This window comes from Zootoca vivipara, chromosome 2 (genome assembly GCF_965207765.1).
Source record: "Zootoca vivipara chromosome 2, rZooViv2.hap1.1, whole genome shotgun sequence".
In the NCBI taxonomy this organism is placed as follows: domain Eukaryota; kingdom Metazoa; phylum Chordata; class Lepidosauria; order Squamata; family Lacertidae; genus Zootoca; species Zootoca vivipara.
Window position 1 is genome coordinate 3,258,142 of NC_142584.1, and position 22,847 is coordinate 3,280,988.

A 22,847-nucleotide genomic window follows, 5' to 3' on the forward strand; every position below is an offset into this window, starting at 1 on the left:
CTTGGATGATGGGCTTGAGGGCATCCTGAGCAAGTTTGCAGATGACACCAAATTGGGAGGGGTGGCTAACACCCCAGAGGACAGGATCACACTTCAGAATGACCTTAACAGATTAGACAACTGGGCCAAGCAAACAAGATGAATTTTAACAAGGAGAAATGTAAAGTACTACACTTGGGCAAAAGAAATGAAAGGCACAAATACAGGATGGGAGACACCTGGCTTGAGAGCAGTACATGTGAAAAGGATCTAGGAGTCTTGGTAGACCACAAACTTGACATGAGTCAGCAGTGTGATGCAGCAGCTAAAAAAGCCAATGCAATTCTGGGCTGCATCAATAGGAGTATAGCATCTAGATCAAGGGAAGTAATAGTACCACTGTATTCTGCTCTGGTCAGACCTCACCTGGAGTACTGTGTCCAGTTCTGGGCACCACAGTTCAAGAAGGATACTGATAAGCTGGAACGTGTCCAGAAGAGGGCAACCAAAATGGTCAAAGGCCTGGAAACGATGCCTTATGAGGAACGGCTTAGGGAGCTGGGTATGTTTAGCCTGGAGAAGAGAAGGTTAAGGGGTGATATGATAACCATGTTCAAATATATAAAAGGATGTCATATAGAGGAGGGAGAAAGGTTGTTTTCTGCTGCTCCAGAGAAGCGGACACGGAGCAACGGATTCAAACTACAAGAAAGAAAATTCCACCTAAACATTAGGAAGAACTTCCTGACAGTAAGAGCTGTTCGGCAGTGGAATTTGCTGCCAAGGAGTGTGGTGGAGTCTCCTTCTTTGGAGGTCTTTAAGCAGAGGCTTGACAGCCATCTGTCAGGAATGCTTTGATGGTGTTTCCTGCTTGGCAGGGGGTTGGACTGGATGGCCCTTGTGGTCTCTTCCAACTCTATGATTCTATGATTCTATGATTCTATACCACCTGTGGCTGCCCCATGTTCCCTCTCCCAGCTCTAATATCCTTGGGGCTGGACCGACGCACAGTTTCCAAATGCCTGAGCTAACAGAAAGGGTACTTTCATTTATGCCTCTATGAGGGTATTGGGAGAAAACATGATTTTGCTTAAGCACACCCATCTGTTTTTTGAGGAAGGTTGTTGTGCTTAACATGGGGATGGAACAAGTTGCAGGACTCTTCACTGTTGGGATGGACAGGGCTTCCTGGAGTGACATGTGATCATGCAACTTTACATGGTTACTCCAGGAAGCTCTGTGAGACAGGAATTTTGTGCTCAAATAACCCCGAACTGCAATGAGCAAGAGAGAGGCCTTCCTAAAGCCGAAAACAAACTCTTAAAACATTAGAAAAAGCCCACATTCCCTCACAGTGGCACGGTGCTCCATCCTGGCAAGGCTTTCTGAAGTGACCATGAGACATGGCGTACTCTCACGGTACGTACTCTCAAGGCCCTGAAAGGAGCCCTATGTTCCCAAGGTAAGAGCACACATCCTGCCCTGTCCTTCAGTTGTTATTATTTTGCAAAGTCCTCCTACTTCTTGTGCAAGAAGTGAAAAGAGTACTTCTTTCACTGGAAGTGAAGTATTCTTTGAAAAACCAGCAGGGCTCAGGCCCAGCATTGGTTCCTCTAGAGGGGCAATCTGAGGAGAAGCTCTCCTTTCAGAGTGGAGTAGCCTAGCCTTAGTTTGAAAGCCCGTGGGAGGACTTGTGCTCTGCTTTTAATGCTTGTATAGTTTTTAGTAGTGTTAAGCTGCCATAGAAATTTAACAACCCCAACCTCCATCGCTGTAGGGGCGGTTTTCTCAATGCTCCTCCCTCCTTTCTCCAATTACCTGCTCCAGCTCAGCAGCACTGGGCGTGGGGGGCAAGCACTCCAGCTTCACATGGAGCCGTCCTGACTTCACATCCTCTAGGGGGAGCCACTGAAACCAAGAGCAGGGGGTAAGACCAGCACAGCTGCTGAACATTGGTATCTCCTGCCCGGCCTCTCCAGCGCCATTGGTACCACTGACTTACCTCGTCAACAAACTTTTGGCTTAGCACTCGCCTCAGAGGGATCTTACACCTGAAAGGGGATGGAGGAGGAAGAGGTGAGTGAGAAGAACAAATGGCTTTCTTTCTGTCACAGGTCCTACAAAACTGAATTAACGCCATGATCCATGTGACACGAAGCACAGGGCCTCATCCTAGTTTGCAATCCATGCACAGGTTACCAGGAATTACTAAACGTTGGCAGAAGGTGTAAACTTGCAGTCTGGCAACATGGACCACTGCCTTGTTGTGGTGAAGGGGCTTGAATAACTCAGAGAAGCTATGAGCTATGCCATGCAGGGCCACCCAAGACGGACAGGTCATAGTGGAGAGTTTTGTCTAAATGTGATCCACCTGGAGCAGGAACTGGCAAGACACTCCAGTATCCCTGCCAAGAAAACTCCATGGACAAAAGAAGACAGGAGTGCCTGGCATGCTCTGGACATGGGGTCAAGAAGAGTTGGACACAACTAAACGACTAAACAACTAAACAACAACAACAACATCATCATCATCATAGGAAACTGCCTTAAACTGAGCGAGACAATCGCTCCATATACTGTTTAGCTGCAGCTCTCAAGGATTTCAGGCAGCCTGATTCACAAAGGTGAAAGAGTGGTTTGATGCAGGGATACGAAAGAAGGATGTAAAAAAATGCCAGAGTGTTCAATTCTAGTGCTTTCTTGGAAGCGTAAACTTACAACCCAGTCTGCAAAGCCTCACATTCAGAGCCCTGGGTCCTCCAATTCTAGTATGGTGTGGAGGGCAGAGCTTTTTTCAGTCAAAACACTCTGGAACTTAGTTCCGGAACCTTCCCTGAGCATTCTGGCAGATCCTGGATGGACTGGGATTTGGCGTGGCATGCATTTTCAGCGCTTTTAAGGTTGTCGATACAGCACATGTTTTCAGTGGCTCCCTAAAACATACTCAACAACCTTGGCGCCCCCTAAAAATGAGCCCAGATCCACTGGGAGTGGGGCCTATGGAGATATCTAGGGTCCCACCTTGAATGTTCAGCTTTCTTTAAGAAAGCTAGAAGTCTAGTTGTTAAGCTAATGAAGATACAGTGGTGCCTCGACTTACGAATTTAATCCGTTCCGAAGGCACCTTCACAGGTCGAAAAATTCGTAAGTCAAAAAACGCCATTGGAAACGCAATTTCCCATAGGAATGCATTGGAAATGGAAAAATTCGTAAGTCAAAGCAACCCCATCAAAAAAAATTCTAAAAAGTTGAAAAATTTGGTTGTCAAGTTGTTCGTAAGTCGAGGTACCACTGTACAAGGACAAATGTGGAGGCAGTATTCTACCCCAGGTCTGTGTAAGGAGCAAAATCCACTCCCAATTAATGCCAATGCATAGAGATGATTGAAAAGTAGCTGAATTTTACCTATAAAGCTGTAAATTAATAAATAACTATGGGTGCATCCAGATGGGGTCTTAGTATTGCAAAGGAATGGTTCACATTTTGAAAGCAAGCCATTGGCAACGTTTTTCTTACATTTTCTGAGGAAAGTATAAATCAAGATTGGCATATTGATGCCAATGACATCATGTGGATGCTGCAAAAAACTCTGAATGCATGAAGAGCACCGATCCCACAACAAACACCCACCTGGAAGCACTTGCCTTCTTCACTCTGATTTACTAAAGCTCACCAGAATAAATTCTGTGGCTGTGGGACTGAAGACATCTATAGGAAGGGAGTGGAGTGCTTTTCTCCCTCCTCCCATCTCATGGGGGGTACTCAGGCAACCCACACACCTTCCTCCACTCCCGACTCAAAGGAAGAGAGGTGAGTGTGTTTCTGGCTTGTCCAATTTTTCATTTTGCTCCAGACTTACCTTCCCAGGAAGTCATCCTTGTCAACATCTTTGTCATATAAATCAAACTCCACCTCCTGCCCTGGGACGTTACTCACAACGACCTGGAGGATATAGCAAAGTGGGTCACAATACAGAGCCTCACAAACCACCAGCAGCAGAAATTTAGGGGACTTTAGTAGATTAAGAGTGAAAGCCAAGGTTGGTTCTGATCTTGGCTCTGGAAAGCAAACATACTCATTAGGGCAGCAATGGAAGGGGGGGGGACCTGGTCTCCTGGATTCTGTCCCCCACCACTTCGAAAGGGCCTAGGTAGGGTTCCATGTTTGGCCAAATAATTGGTTAGATTAGCCAACCAAACATTGGACAGCACTATGATGTGAATCAATTAATTAAAAAAGACCGGACAGCAGATTTTTATGAATATTTTTAAACCACAGCTTTTATGTCTTTGATGGGCCAAGTTTGTGAAACTAGGTTCATACACTAAAGAGGCTGGGTGTTAACCAAGAGCGAGAGTGAGCAATGCTTTATTGATCTGTTGCCTATTTTATCTTGCTGATTTTTTTGGAGACAATTCTCTGCTGACATCTACCTTAGACTTTTTGGCAATGGCTGTCTGTGCATGATTCAGTAAATGAATGTGTTGTATTGTGTGTATGTATAAATAACATTTTAACATTCCTGGTGACAGATCTATATCCTTTAGGGAACAAAAGATGAAGGGCATATACTTGGGACTATTGGTTTCTATCTTTGGCTCCAGCAAGAAGTAGGATTTGGCAGGAATTCATACAGAAGCTCAGTGCAAAAATATTTTACTTCAGGCTACCAGTGGCACGATGCAGATGGAAGCTGCATGCATAAGAAAGTTTGAAAATCTCTGAAGACATATCCAAGTTGATCTTTCAGATGATTTTATTATTTTGGAGGAGGGAGTTAAGAGGCAAGACACGTTGCTGTACAATGCATCCTTTAGGTGGTATGACATTTCTGAGTATTTTGGGTCTTTGTGGCATTTATACAGCACTGAGAATCCTCTATGGTAAGCTGAGATTGAAACACTGCATTTAGGCTTTATGGCCTTCCATTCTGGGGCCGTTTGTGTGTGTGTCCCCCAAATGCTCCACCCAGCTGTGAGTGAGCACCACCTGTTGATGTGGAAACCTCTATATGTAAAGAACTTCCATGCACATAATTGCTAGGCAGAAGTAAAAAAATGTTGAAACTGACTGACAGACACTCTAGACAGGGGTTGGGAGTCCAGATGCAGGTGGACTCCACCATCCCTGTCCATACTGAGTGGGGCTGATGTGAGTCCAAAAACCTCTAAACAGCCATCCTTGCTCTGTATAGAACCAAGGTAAAAACCTGAACAGGCTTCATTTGGGTTTTCTTATTCTCAGGTGTGTGTCCAAATCAGAAATATGCAAAGCTCTATTGCGTGCTTTCCTTTCATCCATCTGATTACAAGGAAGACATCTCAGGACACTATGAGTTATCAGGTACTGTATCGGTTCTGTTTCAGTTAAAACAATCTGACTCTGTTGCAGAACAATTCCCCATTAAACCCACCCTCCTCCACCACCAGCCAAGGCTGGAAGGTTTGGCAGATCCAAACTTGACATATGTGCGTGCATTCTCACCTCATAGATCTCGCTCCAACGGGGGTTGAGATCCTCTTTGATGACGCGGCTACGGAACTTCTGGCCCCCCAAGCGCACTTTGACATAAGGGTCTGATTTGCCCTTGATCATCCCACCCATGAAGTTATCCTTGGCAATCAGGTTCTCAGCTTCCAGCAGGTGAATGCGAATCACACTCTGAGGGGAGGATGAGAGAAAAAGAAGAAGAATTTGCCTGAGGGAACCGCAATCATCATCCTGCAAAGCGGCGGGTCTCTTATCTTGCTTTTCTGGGGTCCCCAAACCATCCTAGGTTTTTATGAGAGCAACACAATAATTTTCATCCCAGTAGCTGGAGGGGGCAGAAATCAACTAAGATTAGAGGTTGGAGCACCTAGCTTCTGTAATACAATTATTTTTGCTGTAATCAATTAAAATTTCATCAAAACTCAAAAAAAGCCAAGCTAAATATGAAGAGGAAAATCCATAATTTATGCAATTTATATTTGATATCTTTCATATATTTAAAATATATAAATAAAGAACATAAAACTGGTGATTTAGAAGGGTCCTCCAACTTTGTACTGTTATTTTTACTGAAGAAGCTGAACTGTTAACTGATGAGACTGTCTATAGCATTATTATTCAGCATTATTGTTTGTGACTGGTATCTTTGTTTTAGATATTTCTGTCTGCTCCTGCTGATTTTATGAACTTTTCTGTAGTTTGTTATTCTTCTGTGGTTTTATATATAACCCATCCTGGGATTGTAAAATCAATGAAGGGCAGGATGGACATATGTAAATACAGACATTATATCATGCTCAGGAAACATCAACTCTCTCAAGGAGACAACCTTTACCTCAGTGCCAAACTCAGCATCTGGGCTGGCCTGGGTGGGGCGAGGAGGCCTGTCAACACTGCTTCCAACGTAGGTACCCTCAGTGACATTCAGATTTCCTGGGGGGCATGGCCGGGGGTTGAGGCAAACCTCAGGGGCATCCAGATACAAGATCTACAGAAATATTGGCATACAGTGAAACATGAGGTTAGGAAGCAGAGTCAAAATAGTTAGGAAGCATCGGCCTGTTGAAGGAAGAGGACAAAACGTAACTGCAGGACCAGATAACATAAACACTAACACTGGATAATCAGTGAAGAAGGGGAAAGGATAGCTCAGGGGGCAAGGGACCCTCTCTCAAACAGCTGGTTTTCAAAAAAGAAAACGCAGTTGGAGATTCACTCATAGATCTCCAAAGTTTTGCCCTTAGACTCCACTTGTGTTTAATGCTCAATGCTTAGTAGCCCCATACTATATTCTGGGTCCTTTTTCCACTCCTTTGTGGCCCTGTATCACATGTCCATAAGGCAGGGGTGGTGGGCTTCTAGATATTCCTGGGCTACAACTCTCATCATCCTTGCTCTGGCTGATGGGAGTTGAACTACATCTGGAGAGCCACAGATTCCCCATCCATGGTTCCATCTCAGGGAGAAGGGAAGGAGATAAAAAGTCTCACAAGCAAGACCTAACAGTAACAGCCACTCAGAAAGCCACCTGGCCTCTACCTGCAGTCAAAATACATCCTGTGGAGCAGGCTTCCTCAAACTCGGCCCTCCAGATGTTTTTGGCCTACAACTCCCATGATCCCTAGCTAGCAGGACCAGTGGTCAGGGATGATGGGAATTGCAGTCTCAAAACATCTGGAGGGCCAAGTTTGAAGAAGCCTGCTGTAGATTACAATGGTGCCTCGATTTACAAATTTAATCCGTTCCGAAGGCACTTTCGTAGGTCGAAAAATTCGTAAGTTGAAAAGCGCCATTGGAAACACGATTTCCCATAGGAAAGCGCTGGAAATGGAAAAATTTGTAAGTCAAAGCAACCCCATCTAAAAATTTGTAAGTCGAAAAAACTGCCGCGGTTTCTGTTCAGATGTTGAGAAATTTGTAAGCATGCGACCATTTGCCCCATTCGTAAGTCTAAAAATTCGGTTGTTGAGTCATTCGTAAGTCGAGGTACCACTGTATATCGTTCCCTTCCCCACTCTTGAAGAAGAAGTTCAAAATGCTGTTTGTTTGTTGCATTTTTATATAAAGGACATTGAGCAGTAATTGTTGAGCTGGCATGGAAGGATGAATAGGTGAATCATCAGAGCCACAAGAAGACTTTGAAGTCCCCAATTTTCAAGTGTTTTACCCGCATAACGAGTTTCATGTAGATGCGGCTGTTGAGTCCAGAGTTCTCCAGCTGGAACCATTGGTCAAGAACCAGATTGTCGGCACTCAAAAGGCGGGACAGATGGATTGTGAGGGAGCCCAGGGTGGTCTGACGGTTGTCGTCTTTGACCTGCAGGAGGATGAAAACAGAGGTTTTGCATTTCTGTGCAGGCAGAACTATGGGAAGCATTTGGAAAAGGTGGGAGAGCCTACCTGTATATCAATGTCCTGTGTGGTTGGGTCTTGCAAGAAGAAACGGAAAGCATCATCCCAGACAGGAGAAGAAGTGTTATAGACAACCTGGTGGTGTGACGGGGAGAATGACAGTGAAGAGGTAAGAAACAGAAATATCACCAATTTCTGCGGAACATCAGTCCTTCATGCAGCAGTCAAAAGGAGCAGGAGGAGCAGCCAGGAGCCCATGTCCTGACCCAACTCCACCAGAGAACCCCTCCAGTAAGCAATTGTCACTCTGTTTGTGGCAATTAAAGTGCTGGTCTAGGTGCTGGGGAACCAGGGCTCACATCCCCTCTGAGGGATTAAGCTTCCTGGGTAACACTTTCAGCCTATCCCTGATCACAGGGTTGTTGTGGGGATAAAATGCAGAGGGGGCAGGGGAGACACTGTAGGCCAGCTTGATCTCCTTGGAGAAAAGGTGGGAAATAAACACAATAAAGAAATAAGGGTCTTACTTGTTATTTAATGATAATTATTAAGTGGAGGTTATAGCTAGAACTTCCCTGCACCATCCATCCTGGCCTGTGATACAGTGCACCATGCAACAAGACCTGGATTATCATGGGATGTTAACAAACGGAGGGAAGGGGAGCTAAAACCTGCCAGGCACCTTAAGCTTGCCACCTCCGTTGTGACTGTTGCATACACCCCAGCACCAGCACCCCAAGTGGTTACACCTGGAGGTGTCCAGTGAGCAATAACTAAAGACAAGAATGAATGAATTAAACCAAACCCTTACCTTGCTCTCACGGGTGACATCTTGAACGGAGAGCTGTACCATCGGGTTGGGCTCCTTACTGGGTTTTTTCAGCTACGTACAGGATGAGGTGAGAGAAATAATGGACACAGAACTTTTCCATTAACTATACAGCCCTTAACAGGTTTATCCCAACATATCTAAGAGACCCCCCTTCCCCCCCCTTCTTGGCCTAAGATGGGGCTCAATGGAACATCCAGTTCCTTGGTTAAATTGTGCCAGGTGGCAACAGGGGACCCATTGCCCGCTCCCCATATTGCTGGACTACAGGCCCAATAATGGTGGCATGCTGGCTAGGGCTCACAGGAACTGGTGTCCCACAACATTTAAAGGGTTGCAGAGTAAGAGCTGAAGGGCCACCAGCACCAGCTCCACCCTCTTGCATGAGCTGACATACAAGCAAAGGGCTCTTTCACCTTCGCAGCACCAACAAAACAAGTTAGTTTGGCAAAGTCCTTCCCTTCCTTCCTTCACTCTGAGAAAGTGCTCCTTGTTATCTCCCCACATGAACAGAAACACAGGCTCTGTCACGAGTTCTTCCCTTACGAAACTTGGCTGCTGATTTCTGAGCTCAAGTAAATGGAAGTGAACAGCACTGCTGTGTAACAAGGGGCCGGCTCTGCCCAAGCCTCTACAGTGGAACCTCGGTTTATGAACACCTCGGTTTATGAATTTTCGGTTTATGAACGCCGCGGACCTATCTGGAACGGATTAATTCACTTTCCATTACTTTCAATGGGAAAGTTCGCTTCAGTTTATGTTTTTTTTTAAAATATATTTTTATTAATTTTTCCAATTAAAACCAATTACCGTATATTCCGGCGTATAAGACGACTGGGCGTATAAGACGTCCCCCAACTTTTCCAGTAAAAATATAGCGTTTGGGATATACTCGCCGTATAAGAAATACAACCTGGCGTATAAGACGACCCCTGACTTTTGAGAAGATTTTCCTGGGTTAAAAAGTAGTCTTATACGCAGGAATATACAGTATATCACATTCATTATTTCAAATTATACACATATATATCAATCAAACCGAATGTTATGCCAAATCATCTAGAAAAAATTTTTTGGGGTTCCCATGCTTCAAGAAATTGGGGGTTCCTCGCAACCGTCCACTGCCGTCTTTTTTCTAAAGTTCAAATCGTCTCTCCGAGTTCATAATAATCCAGATCTTTCCCTTACAGTCACATAGATGTTTTCCTCTTTCAACCGATTATTTCCCAGCTGCTGAGATAAATGTCAAACAAAGTTTCACAAATGTTCTTTCTCCTGTGTGAGTTAATCAGTCCAGCCTCCCCATAAATCTTCTTGGTCTGGAGCGTCCCTATTGCGTCGACTCTCAACACGAAGCAGCGCCATCTTAAAAAAACTCAAATCACTTTCGTTTTCTCTCATAGATTAACGATCTTTATAAAATTTACAGCTTTTCCAGGCAGAAGAACCAGACCTCACACCATGCATAGACTCTTGGTAAATTAATGGATCTCCTTGCCCTATAGCTGAACTTAGCTTCAGGTCGCTGCTCCAATTCAAAGTGCGTCACAACTCATAAATCCTCCGAACGCGTCCAGGCACTCCTCCCATCCAACTAGAGGGGGGCTTTTCTCGTCAACAACTCCTCATCTTCAAAAAATATGCTCAATAACAACAGTTTATAAAGTTCAACTCACACAGTCTTTTGCTTCTCTTTCACTCCAAACAAGCCAGGACATCACGTCTGGGAAGGTACGAAGTAACTCATATGAAAAAAAATAAAAAAGACTCGCTTCCCTTATCGCTCCGTCCCCATCAATTCTTCTTCCAGATGAAATACAGCCTTTAACTCCTCACCCTCAGCAGCATAGATTTCTCGGCAGTAAACAGCGCTTCTGCCCCTCCTTCTGAAGTATGTCCATAGATTTAAGCCTAATTATCTTCTTTAATCATGGAAATCCCCGCCATGCAGATTAGCGTCCGGGAGTCCTGGCCCTCGTAAGTGCTTCAGCCCAAGCTCCCCCCACTCCATAAACAGTCGGAGTGGGTCTGGGGGCATCGCGGGCCAGCGGCCCCTCTCCGTAACCCCCGAAGAGGGTAGGGGGTTGCCATTTACTCCCCTAGCAACCGCCAAATTCCTTACGAAGGTCAGAGGGATGGAAAACAGGTCCGCCATTCCTGCAGGCGGAAACCGGAACCTCAGTTTATGAACGCTTCAGTTTATGAACAGACTTCCGGAACCAATTACACCCATGTTTCAGTTTATGAACGCTTCAGTTTAAGTACTCCGCGGACCCGTCTGGAACGGTTTAATCCACTTTCCATTACTTTCAATGGGAAAGTTCGCTTCAGTTTATGAACAGTTACTCCGCGGACCGTCTGGAACGGATTAATCCACTTTCCATTACTTTCAATGGGAAAGTTCGCTTCAGTTTATGAACGCTTCAGTTTATGAACAGACTTCCGGAACCAATTGTGTTCATAAACCGAGGTACCACTGTACTGCTACTTACACCGGGGAGGAGGGTTATTTTAAAGAGCCATTTGCCCGTGTCTCAGCTTGCATGGAAATGCCAGTTTGCACATTCCAGGCCACCAGATGCGAAGCCCACCAGTTGTTATTCTGGTGCTGCCTAATAAGAAGCCCCTAAAAACTGCCATCTGTTTATGAAGCTGGACAGCAAGAGCACACAGAAGCACATTTTTGGTGGCCCCCTCACGATGATGCAATGCTGTCTGCCAAACCCCAAATATCTAAAAGCAGGTTAAATAGGGCTGCCAAGGAACTGGAGACTTGGGACTGCTTCTCTTAAGTATAAGATGGATTACAATTTAATAAACAACAAGCTCCCACTTTTGCTGAAGGGAAAGGGCCAACTTTAATATTTTGTTCTTCATCAAATTTGGGAGTACATATGTGGTAGTCTTTTCTTTAGCTGTGCACCAAGTTGGGAGGTGGGAAAAACCTATTAATACAGTAGCATTTTCAACGTATATTATTTGGAACAGGGAATGGGAATCTGTGGTCCTTCAGATGTTGCTGGACTACAGCTCCCATCATTCCTGACTATGGGAGCTGGAGTCCAACAATGAAGCACCAATGGTTCCTCATTCCTAATCAAGAAGAATATTGCAATACTTTTTTTTAACCCCACCTATATCTGTTTTGGGATATGACAAAGTAAGACATTTAAATACACAACCAATCCACTCCAACCAGCCCCAACTAGAAGAGATCAGGAAGCCCATTACCATCGGAGTTTCTGACTACTCACTGGGAGTTCTTGTGCCCTGTCAAGATAGACAACCAAGATTGCTGCTGATGGTGGTTCTGGTTTGGAGGAGATAGTTTTGTTCCACTGGAGAACCTTTAAACGGCACGCAAGAAGCAAAACAAGCATAAAGTCAGCTCCACCATTTCTTCCTAAGATACCTTGCTATCTTTCACCTTGAAGGACATCTCCCCCCACGCCATCCCAAAAAAACAAACAAACTGGGGAGACACAAACAATAGGAGACACAGATTTTGCCAAAGGATATCTTTTTATTTCCATCTCTCTTTTACTGATTTGTTCATCTGAGCCCAGACCACACAAGAGGTCCAACTATTGATTCTGCCCCTAGGTCTTCCAAGCCAGTTTCCCACATAATCTGACCTGCCTCATGGAAACAGAGTCCCGATTTCCCTGCTGTAGTTACTATATATATGACTTGGGAGTCTGAATTTGGAATCCTCCATCCAGGGTCATTGCCCAATCCTCACATATTGCCCATTTCTGAGGAAACTCTTCTTCAAGGAAATACCTCATAGGAAAAAATGGGGGGGGGGCCTCTAGACTTGCTCAACCAACCCAAAGCATCGCCTGTTTTAAAAGGGTTCAGGATTGAAGGGGGTGGGGAGAACTTTGCCTGAGACCTTGGAAAGCTGCTGCCAATCAGAGTAGACAATACTGGGCATCTTCCTGCTTTGTCAGAAAAGAACAGCAACTCAGGCCCAGCCAACTCCAGACACATCCCCTGAGCTGAATTGGCCTCCAGGTCAAATTAGATCAAGGTTACACTCACCTGTTCCAGCTTAGAGACATCTGACATGAGGGTGTGCCACTCCAGGCGCAGGTTCACACGAGCCCGACCACCATCTTGCAGAGGGAACCACTGCCAGGTGGGAGAAAGAGGGAGAGGATTAGGAGCACAGGGACAGAGTCTGAATCTGAGGTACCATCACACTTACAGCCAATGGACTCTCCCCTCTAACTATTTTGCCCAGCTCTACATGATATGGCCCACTCTGTCTCCCCCTTCCCACCATTCTTTTCATGAGAGACTTTAACACCACCTCTTTACCAATCTATGATGAAACACTATTCTTCATTCTTCCCCACAGATCCGGTATCAAACTCAAAGGCTATCCTATCCTGTTGTCTGGCACCATGTATGAAGCAAGCCCTGTCCCCTCTTCTGCTCTCACCTCCTCTAGCACACGAGCCTTGAACACCTCCCCAAAGTCCAGCTTCATCCTGAGGAAGAAAAGAAGGTGGTGACATTTGCATAAACACTGTCTCCTTGCTTTCAAGCCCAAGGTACAGCAGATCAAGTGACCCTCATCCATAGAGATCCCATCTCCCGCCACAAAGAAAACCTAACTTCCAGAGCTGGAGATGAAACCAATGACTCCTGAACTGGCCCTGCCTAACTCTGTAGCCCCCCAAGTCCTCTCAGCATCAGGAAAAAGAGCAGAGTAGCTCCAGTTCCTCCCCTCCCCTCAGCTACTCACCCAACTAGGTCTCACTCCCCTGAAGGAGCTGGGAACAGAGCCCAGCCAGCCTCTCACCTGCCCAAGAAGTCATCCTGATCGGGGTCCTTGTCAAACAGCTCCACCTCCAGTTCCTGCCCCGGGACCTCGTGTACAATGAACTGTGGGGATAGTGAGGTGGGGGGTCAGAGCAGACACACCTATTGTGCAGGCCGGAGGGGCCCTCTTCAGACAGAGAAAGGAAAGGAATGACAGTTGTGTTGCGTGAAGAGGAAAAGCTAAGCCAGGGAGGGAGGGAGGGAGGGAGGGAGGGAGGGAGGGAGGGAGGGAGGGAGGGAGGGAGAAGAAAGAAAGAAAGAAAGAAAGAAAGAAAGAAAGAAAGAAAGAAAGAAAGAAAGAAAGAGAAGGGGCTGAGCACCCCCCTAAAATTTTGCACTCAATTTTGCCACCTCAGTTGGCAGCCAATTACCTCATACATCTCATTCCACTTTGGGTTGAGGTCTTCATCAATGACTTTGCTGGTGAAGACCTGGGTTCCCACACGCACAACGGCGTATGGGTCTGACTTGCCCTCAATCATCCCCTTGATGTACTTATCCTTGGACTGCAGGTCCTTGGCCTCCCTCAGAAAGACACGGACGACACCCTGGAGGGGAGAGGCATGCATCAGGTGCAGGGCTCTGGCCCACCCACAAGGATAAGACCCTCTCCTTCCCCCAGTGTCTGCCTTACCCTGGGAATTGGGGAGCGTAGCTGAGCCGCTTCGTGGAGATCGGGGACCAGCGGGATGAGCAGGCGGTTGGGGAGAACCAAGAAAGAGGCAATGGAGTCCATGATCATTGTGTCAGACATTGAGCTGCAGAGAAAAGCCTTCTGTTTTAACGCAGTATACACCACCCTGCCCTGCCTCTTGCCCATCGCCACTGTGGAGACTCCCCAGCAAATCCTCTGCTGCCACCATGCATCCTCTCCAATCTCCCAGAAGACCTTTCTGTCTCACTGCACCCCAGAAAGCTCTTCTCCTTCAAGACCCAGTTCTCCCACCAACCAATTTCTTCTCAAATGTTCTCACCTGTTTTCCATTGCACTTCTCACCAGTCCTATTGACTTCAGTGCAGCCAACCCCACTGGGTTTAGGATTGAAGTGTCCCCCCTTTAGCCCTCTTGCACACACACTCACTCTGGTTATCTCCAAGAGAAAAAGCACCTTGGACAGCAAACTTGAGAACACAGGAGGCTCATTCTTTTACCAGAGCAGTAAATTTTGATGGAGGAAGCAAACAAGACAACACCTTCTCCGACCTCCTACAAGAGCTGTAGTCCATAGGCCAGAGGTTCCCCATCTCTGGTTTTATAGTCAATCATCAAGCATTTACCTCAGTCCAGGAATGTCCAAGAGGTTGGTCATTCCAGTCCAGTTAATGTCCAGAGTCTGGGAAAGAAGGGAGAGGTGTGATTTAGAACCAGTTACAGAAATACTGGATACGGGGGTGAGATTTGGGTGGGGGGTTGGGAAGAAGCAATCAGGACTGAAGATATTCAGGTTCAAATCTCCATTCAGCCTTGAAGCCCACTGCGTGACCTCAGGCCCCTCGCCATCTCTTTCAGCCTAACCTACCTCACAAGATTATTGTGAGAGAGAGCATTGCTAAGCCACTCAGAGCTCCTTGGACAAATAAATAAATTCAATTAATAACAATTCCTGTGGGGTTTGTCAAAATTACTTGGGAGATCTCACAGCTGCAAAAAAGCATGAATCCTCCCGTACTTCATTTTAATAAGAGACTTTGCCAGTTGCAAACCAAGACTTCTCCTCAAGTGCATCACTTCTGCACTGGAATGACCGGCCCCTTGAATGTAGGAACTGATTCCCCTGCATGTTTTTAGGGAGACAGCATGAAAATTCTCCCTATGGTATTGTTACCTGCGACTGTAAAAGCTTTCATTAAAGTGGGAGTAGGCAAGTTTCTAGCTTTTGTGGTCTCAAGAGAAACGCTGAAAACTTACCGGACGGCGGATGAAGAACATGGTGAGTGCCCCGACAATTGGGACATCCCCAATGAGGGGCTCCAAGATGACCCGCAGCATGCCGTGCAGCTGAGAGAAAAAGAGAAGGTTGAGGTCGGATGCTCAGTCAATGCTGCTTTAGTCGTTTATCATAGTCCTGTGCTCTAATACAAATGATGAACCTACCATGCCAGCCGCTAATGCAGGTTGACAAGCAGCAGGGGCAGCCTGTCACAAATCACAGCCCCACGGCAAGATGCACCCTTAAATTCAGGGGTTGTGGGAGGCAGGGTTGCCTCCACATGTGGCTTCTTGAAGGGAAGGGGCGCCCAAAGATTTCTGCTTTTAATTACCAGGAGCTGCAGTGCTTTTCAAATAGTAGCTCAAAGGAATTAAGGAACTGGGTGGAAGTGATACCGTTTCAAGGAAGCCCATGGATAAGAAGGAAGGCCTGCGGTTGCTGGGAGGTTGGACTGATCCCGTGTCATGGCAAAGTAGAAGTTCCTTGGGTTATAAAAAAAAGAAGAAGCCAAACTGTCCCTAAAAAGACAGGGGTCCCTAATCCATTACTGGGAACCGTATCAGCCTCTGAGATTTCTGACCTACCTTTATGAAGCCAAAAATAGGGCCACCATACCTGCATGCCTTTCATCCCGGCCTTACAGAAAAATTTCTTGACCTCCACATCAATCTGGACGTCACCCACATAGCTGTGTTACAGAGAGGGAGGGAGACCAAGAGAGCAGCATGAGGCTTCCAGAAAACAAATAAAGCCATAAGACACTGCAAGAATGAAACACCAAGGCCCTAAAAGAGAACAGTTCCCTCCTTAATCTCCACCCACCCTCTTGGACCATTTTTTCCAGGGGTTGCTGATTTTGTGTGCTCTCCTGTCCCACCCTGTCCCTCTCCTTTGGCCAGGAGGTGTGTGGGGACGAGGCATGAATGAGTCTCTGGCTCTGCATAGAAAGAAACATTACCTTCACCCAAAGCAGAGCCTCACAGCAGAGCAACTGATTCTCCCATGCCTCTCCCTTGCAAGTCACTTGCCTCTTTAAAGGAAAGTCAGCTGTGACAGGGGCAGTGGGATTGCAACAAAGGAAAGGGGTCTAAGAACATAAGGAGGCCCCTGCTAGAGCAGCTCACAGGACCACCCAGTCATGTTCTGGGTCAACATTGGCCAACCTGGCGCCTCTGGGAAGCCCACAAGCAGGGGATGAGAACAATAGGACCTCACACCTTCCCTCTGCAATGCAGCTCAACCTCCACAGTGCAGGACAAGACTTGCCCTCAGATCGTCCGCTATTCCAGGAAAAGTGTAGCAAATGCTCAAGTACCAAAATGCAGCTTGTCAGAGTGCCAAGTGCTTTGTGGCCCTACAATAAAGAACAATCCACTCTCCCTGCCCCATCCCGCCTTGATTCTGCTCCATTTATGAAGCTAACACAGCAACATAAGGAAACCTTAGAACTTACCTAATGTTTAGGTCCAGCAAGATTTGCTTCTTGTTCAGGCCAGTGTGAACCTTAACTCCAATGACCTTGAGGGGCTAGGAGCAGAAGAAGAGTTGTTGTTTAAGCAAATAAAAATAAAAATAGACTAAAACAAGGGAGGCAATGCCCCACCTCTCACTCCCCAGCAATCTCTGTTAAGGCAAACTAACCCACTAATGGTGTGTGGATGTCAAAGCTTTGCCAAATATATGCCTGCCTCTGGGATAACCCTCTGATCCCTTTTCCTCTTCCAAGACACTGCTGCCACTCAGTGGGTCAACTGAGACCCACTAAGAGGTAAAATGGCTTTAGAAGGACTGAAATTAGGCTCCTGCACAGAGGGCAGCTCTGGTTCAGGCTCAGGTGCTCGGGATCGCTGGCAGGACTATTGGGCTGAACAATTTTATGTCTGGATTTTGACCTCTTGAAATACGGCAACCCCAAGGTTACAGGATCAGGAGCTAGGAAACATTAGCCAAGAGGGAGAAACACGGAATTAGGTTAGATCCCTGTAACGTGAACAATTGACAGTACTGCCCAGCCACCCCCGGGAACCTGAGCTTTCAGCAACATTCATCAAAGTCACAGAGACCAGAAAACTTCATTTAGAAATAAAAAGCCTTAGTGCATTAGCTGAAATGTTGTTGCTACTTAAACACCTTGGATACAGGCCCACGGCGGAAATTTGGATAACACTAATTAGATTATATGCATCCATGTTTCTGGGCAAATGAAACTGTGTGTTTGGGGTCTCCACCAGCCTGGAGCTTTACAGTGCTTCCAGCAAAAGGGTTTAAATAAATAAATGGAAAAGGGGCAGAAGAAGCACAAAGGACCTTGGATTTGAGGAAGGAGGCCCTACCCACCCTAAAAACACCCCTGCAAAAGGCAGTGTAATAAATGCAATGTGTACATTAATAAAACACTGGCTTCTGTTCTAGAAACTAAACCCTCCAACAAACACACACCAACCATAGAACTGCAAAACCTAAGTAGCTCTAACTCAAATGCGGAAGCTGGAAGAACATAAATAAGATAGCGATTATAAGACTAGGATGGAAAGGCAAGATATGAGATTGTGGCCCTTGGTCCATTAATAAGGAATCACCACCACCCCAGGAGCAAGTATAATGATTACACAGCAGAATGATTGGATTCACAAAATCTTATTATTGCATTTACACAGCAATACAAAATGCAAGACCACAAAATGTTCCAGCAGGATTATAATGTAAGGTTTCAAATAAACAAGAAAAAATGTACAGACTACTGCTAGCATCCCAATAGGTGAAAAAATCCATGGCACTAGCAATACATTAAAATAAATAAATCATTCAATGCTTTCAATAAGTACTAGCCCAAAGTGTGTCTGGGGTGGAAAAAAACCCTCTGCACACATATGGGATGCAATCTAATTATTTCTTTCCCCTTATTTATGGACTTGTCCCCGGGGGGATGCTCTCCCTTAATATTTTCACCAACTATTTTTCAGCTGACAATTACCTTCTCTCCCATGTCAACCTTGGTGAATGTAAAGGTCTGCAAATGGGTGTTGGAGGCTCGAATGCTTGGAGCAATGTTTTCCGCCAACAGCTTCTCCATGTACTGGCCAAAGAAGGGCCAAGCCTGGGCTAGGATCTACCATGCCGTGGGGTAAGCAGGGAGGGGGAGGGGGAGGGAGGGAGGGAGGGAGAGAGAGAGAGAGAGAGAGAGAGATGTTAGTAATGTCATGATGCTGCCATGGCTGGGCAGGAACAACTCAGCTGACTGATTCTCACCTTGTTGAGCCATTCAGCTTTTTCAACATCTGGGAAACTGACCTAGATAAAAGAAAATATATAGAGAGATTAGCTCCAGTTGCAAGAGACCCACCTGCTGTGGGTTCCTAGACACACTAGGAAATACCTCCCTCATTCCCGCAGAGAGAAAGATTTTCTCCATCACTCTTAGGCAAGATCACTTTCGCAAGAGGAATTGGTGAGACTTTACTATAGAAGAGTCAATGTGGTGTGGGGCAGGGGGGAGGGAACCTCAGGTCTTGGGGCCCAATGTGGCCTTCAGGTTTATCTGGTCCTTGGGACCCTCCTCCCCAGGACACAGCCCTCCCTGACCCACACCCTGCCTTAGTGCCTCTTCCTGGCAGGAATGGATCCTTGAACTGCAAATGGCTCTTGTTGTCTGGATGTTGTGTGTGTCTATGGGGAACACACTGAGGAGGCTGGGCTTCAGATCCTTGAAGGTCCATGAAGATCATGAGGTGCCCTGGCCTAGCCAGCATCTCTCTTCCTGATCTCTAACACAGGATTAAATGGGATGACATCATTTGTGCTTCTTGAAGGAAGGGCACATTACAACTGTGAACCATGAAAGAGAGCACAATTTGGGTATCTGGTGCTGGAAGGAGCTTTTTTAAAAAAAAGCAAGTTGCAGTATTTAGCAATGCGAGTTCTCAACAGTTGGCTACAGTATTTCAAAGTGTATGCCATAACATTCCGCCAGGAATGACAAGATGAGCCACTCACGATTTCACTTCTTGACCACCAGCTAAGAGAGGTCTCAACCCACTCTTGAAAACTTTTAAGATTATTGCTAAAACAGCAAACCTAAACTTAATTCAGCGTATTCACGCATAGAGCTCTGTAGCTGCTGACTTTGAAACCTTCAACACACCAGACCCCCTTTAGCACACACAATTCGGTTTAGAAGCCTTTCCACGAACAGACTCATGAACAAACAGGAGGGTTATCAGGAAAAATATGTCTCTGAAAATAGGCAGAGCTCCAGATGAGGGATCATGAATCCGGAGTTCAGACCCTTGGACCATATATTATGAAACAGTTCTGCACTTAGTCATTGTCCATCATGTCAGCTGTTCGGTGGAGCAATTTGGGGGGAGGCAGAACTCCAAGAGGACCACAAGGCTGGAGCTCAGACCCTGGTATGATAGGATGAGCCAATGCCACACTTAGTCATCCTCCATCCCCATGTCAGCTGTTTGGTGAAGCAATTCTATCTTTGACTGTGCATTTTCTTAATCCGCTTGCTCAGAATTGAGTGGGGTGGAATTGAAGAGGAGCGGGTGCAAGAGATTCTCTGAAATCCCGCAGGGTGGGTGGGTGATGGGTGACATAAGGAAAGCAGCTGACCTTCAGGCCACGGTTATCAAGCACACACCCTTCCTCTTCCACAGGAATCATGCTACTGGCAGCTTGAGCACAGCCTGCAGTTTCTTAGAGGGTGTGAGCCCTCTGCCCTGCGCAAGTATACATGTGTGAGAGAGAGGCCTCGCACATTACAGATGCCCTATTCAGAGCTCAGTTGTTAGTAGGAAATAGGTGAGGAGCCTGTGATTAGATTGTCACATGAAACTAAGCCGACACATATGAACCGAACCGGAGGAATTTGCCACTCACTAAGGTCATCAGTGGAGGGCTTCTTATGTGCTTCGTCAATCTGTGTGGCTGGAGTCAGGGAGAAAGACAGAGCTTCTGAGCTCCCTCCCCAGAGGGACTCACCTTGCCTCTTTTCTTTCTGCCAGGTGGAAAAGACATTTCCTTTCAAATGATAATGATGTATGCCCAGGGTTCCTGGACCTATCCGGAATACTGCAGTTGGTAGCAGTGTCCAGGCAAAAATTGGCGAAATGTCCTGAAAAATCAGGATTTTTGCTGTTTGAAATATGGTAACCCTATATATGACAAATCTAGACAGCATCTTAAAAAGCAGAGACATCACCTTGCCAACAAAGGTCCGTATAGCTAAAGCTATGGTTTTCCCAGAAGTGATGTATGGAAGTGAGAGCTGGACCATCAAGAAGGCTGATCGCCGAAGAATTGATGCTTTTGAATTATGGTGCTGGAGGAGACTCTTGAGAGTCCCATGGACTGCAAGAAGATCAAACTTATCCATTCTGAAGGAAATCAGCCCCGAGTGCTCACTGGAAGGACAGATCCTGAAGCTGAGGCTCCAATACTTTGGCCACCTCATGAGAAGAGGTGGAAAAGTCCCTGATGTTGGGAAAGATGGAGGGCACTAGGAGAAGGGGACGACAGAGGACAAGATGGTTGGGCAGTGTACTTGAAGCTACAAACATGAGTTTGACCAAACTGCGGGAGGCAGTGGAAGACAGGAGTGCCTGGCTTGCTATGGTCCATGGGGTCACGAAGAGTCGGACACGACTAAACGACTAAACAACAACAACAACCCTATATATAGAGGAACACTGGGGGTGCTGTGATGTAAACCACTGAGCCTTGGGATTACCGACTGGAAGGTCGGCGGTTCGAATCACCGCGACAGGGTGTTCGGTCCTAGCTCCTGCCCACCTAGCAGTTCGAAAGCATGTCAGAGTGCAAGTAGATAAATAGAGGAAAGGTAAATGGCGTTGGCGTTTCCGTGCGCTGCTCTGGTGCCACATGACGCAGAAAAACATGGCAACCCCAGAGCCGTTTGGACTTAACTGTCAGGGGTCCTTTACCTTTACCTTTTTAACCCTATATATGCCGTCCCTGCTCAAACCTTCTCTGATTGTGGCTTGTTAATGCTTCTTAATGCTAATGTCTTCCTGCTTTTGCTTTAATTAATCAGGACGCTAGGATCCTAATGGTCTTTCCCAGCTTCTGTTTTATGATGCCTGAGTCATTGTGAATGATATCTTATTCTACTGCTCTTGTTCTGCATCTTTTGAAAAAAATATCTGGTGTTATTTTTTTTAACTGAATTTAAACACACTAAAGTGAACAAGAAAACAAATGAAAAATTAATTTATTCCCCCAATTTTACCTTCTCCATTCCCAAAATGTGAACTTCAAAGACACAACAACTCCTCGTTCTCAATGGCTCACACCAAACAGAGCGATCTGACACTTTCATATAGCAAGTACAGTACATGTTATTTTGGGATGCAGTATCACAGGAAAAGCATATCATTTCCAACAAACTTGATACCGGTAAGTTTAAATGAGGAATCTTTTTGTTTTTGTTTTAAGCTATGGATGCATTTGAGAAGTTTCATAGAAGAATGATGAAAATACATGGCTGAGATCTGAATCAACATCGGAACTTGATGCACACACACACACACACACACACACAAACATGCATCCTCCTGCCTTTCTTCTTCAACTGTGAAGAAAAGCTTAAGTAAACATGAGTAAGATTGCACCTGATGAAATCCACAGGAATTCCAGTGTTGGAGCACGGATGTAGGAGAAGACACAGCCGCAGACCTCCTTGCCTAACACTAGAAGTCTTCCACACCCTGCCGCTATTCCACAGCGCATTTCTCTTCAAAGTCTGGCCCAAACTCCTTTTTGTCCCCCTCAGGAATTTCTATTTTTGAAAGTGCAGATTAAAATGATGAGGAACTAGTACAGTGGTACCTCAGGTTACAGACGCTTCAGGTTACAGACTCTGCTAACCCAGAAATAGTACCTCGGGTTAAGAACTTTGCTTCAGGATGAGAACAGAAATGGTGCTGCCGCGGCAGCAGGAGGCCCCATTAGCTAAAGTGGTGCTTCAGGTTAAGAACAGTTTCAGGTTAAGAACTAATTAAGTTCTTAACCAGAGGTACCACTGTATGTGGAAGCAAAGCAAATTGTACAGAATGGTAAAGATTGAGTTTTCTTGCCCATGACTACCAAGGAAGTAGAAGCTGAAGTAAAAATAAAAATAAATTGTTCCACAATTGTGACAATTACAATTAGGCAATGAAGGAGTGCAGAATACCTATTCATGCAATGCTGGAAAAATGGATTAAAAAACAACAATGGGTGAATTAAGTCTGCCTCATACTGAGAGAAGAGAACTGATGAGGTGATACCCGGAATCTGCTTCAGTGACGCGGAACAACTCCTGCCTCTCTGCAGACACCTGCTCTCTCGGACTCCCCCTCCTGTGCAGTACCTGCTGCACTGCAGCCAACTTCAGCTAAATTGCCATGGTAACTAACACAAACAGGAATGGC

General features: G+C 45.9%; 1 protein-coding gene and 1 long non-coding RNA gene across 4 annotated transcripts in view; one reads left to right on the forward strand and one right to left on the reverse strand.

The window, feature by feature from the left end:
* LOC148686694 (uncharacterized) overlaps positions 1–7,947 on the forward strand; it is a 42,235-nt gene extending 34,288 nt beyond the window's left edge. For both annotated transcript variants that reach the window (XR_015948353.1, XR_015948352.1), the window contains exons 5-6: positions 5,224–5,322; positions 7,828–7,947. This is a non-coding gene — a long non-coding RNA (uncharacterized LOC148686694). The remainder of the gene's footprint in view (positions 1–5,223; positions 5,323–7,827) is intronic.
* ESYT1 (extended synaptotagmin 1) overlaps positions 1–22,847 on the reverse strand; it is a 59,067-nt gene that overhangs the window by 15,255 nt on the left and 20,965 nt on the right. For both annotated transcript variants that reach the window (XM_060272151.2, XM_035102821.3), the window contains exons 2-21: positions 18,661–18,702; positions 18,386–18,520; positions 16,865–16,938; positions 16,027–16,099; positions 15,390–15,479; positions 14,759–14,814; positions 14,115–14,238; positions 13,852–14,028; positions 13,461–13,543; positions 13,098–13,146; positions 12,695–12,784; positions 11,905–11,997; positions 8,633–8,704; positions 7,870–7,956; positions 7,637–7,786; positions 6,305–6,457; positions 5,464–5,640; positions 3,839–3,921; positions 1,982–2,030; positions 1,798–1,887 (exon numbers count right to left, since the gene is read on the reverse strand). In XM_060272151.2, coding sequence (XP_060128134.1) covers positions 1,798–1,887; positions 1,982–2,030; positions 3,839–3,921; positions 5,464–5,640; positions 6,305–6,457; positions 7,637–7,786; positions 7,870–7,956; positions 8,633–8,704; positions 11,905–11,997; positions 12,695–12,784; positions 13,098–13,146; positions 13,461–13,543; positions 13,852–14,028; positions 14,115–14,238; positions 14,759–14,814; positions 15,390–15,479; positions 16,027–16,099; positions 16,865–16,938; positions 18,386–18,520; positions 18,661–18,702 — 1,947 coding nt within the window. The remainder of the gene's footprint in view (positions 1–1,797; positions 1,888–1,981; positions 2,031–3,838; positions 3,922–5,463; positions 5,641–6,304; positions 6,458–7,636; positions 7,787–7,869; positions 7,957–8,632; positions 8,705–11,904; positions 11,998–12,694; positions 12,785–13,097; positions 13,147–13,460; positions 13,544–13,851; positions 14,029–14,114; positions 14,239–14,758; positions 14,815–15,389; positions 15,480–16,026; positions 16,100–16,864; positions 16,939–18,385; positions 18,521–18,660; positions 18,703–22,847) is intronic.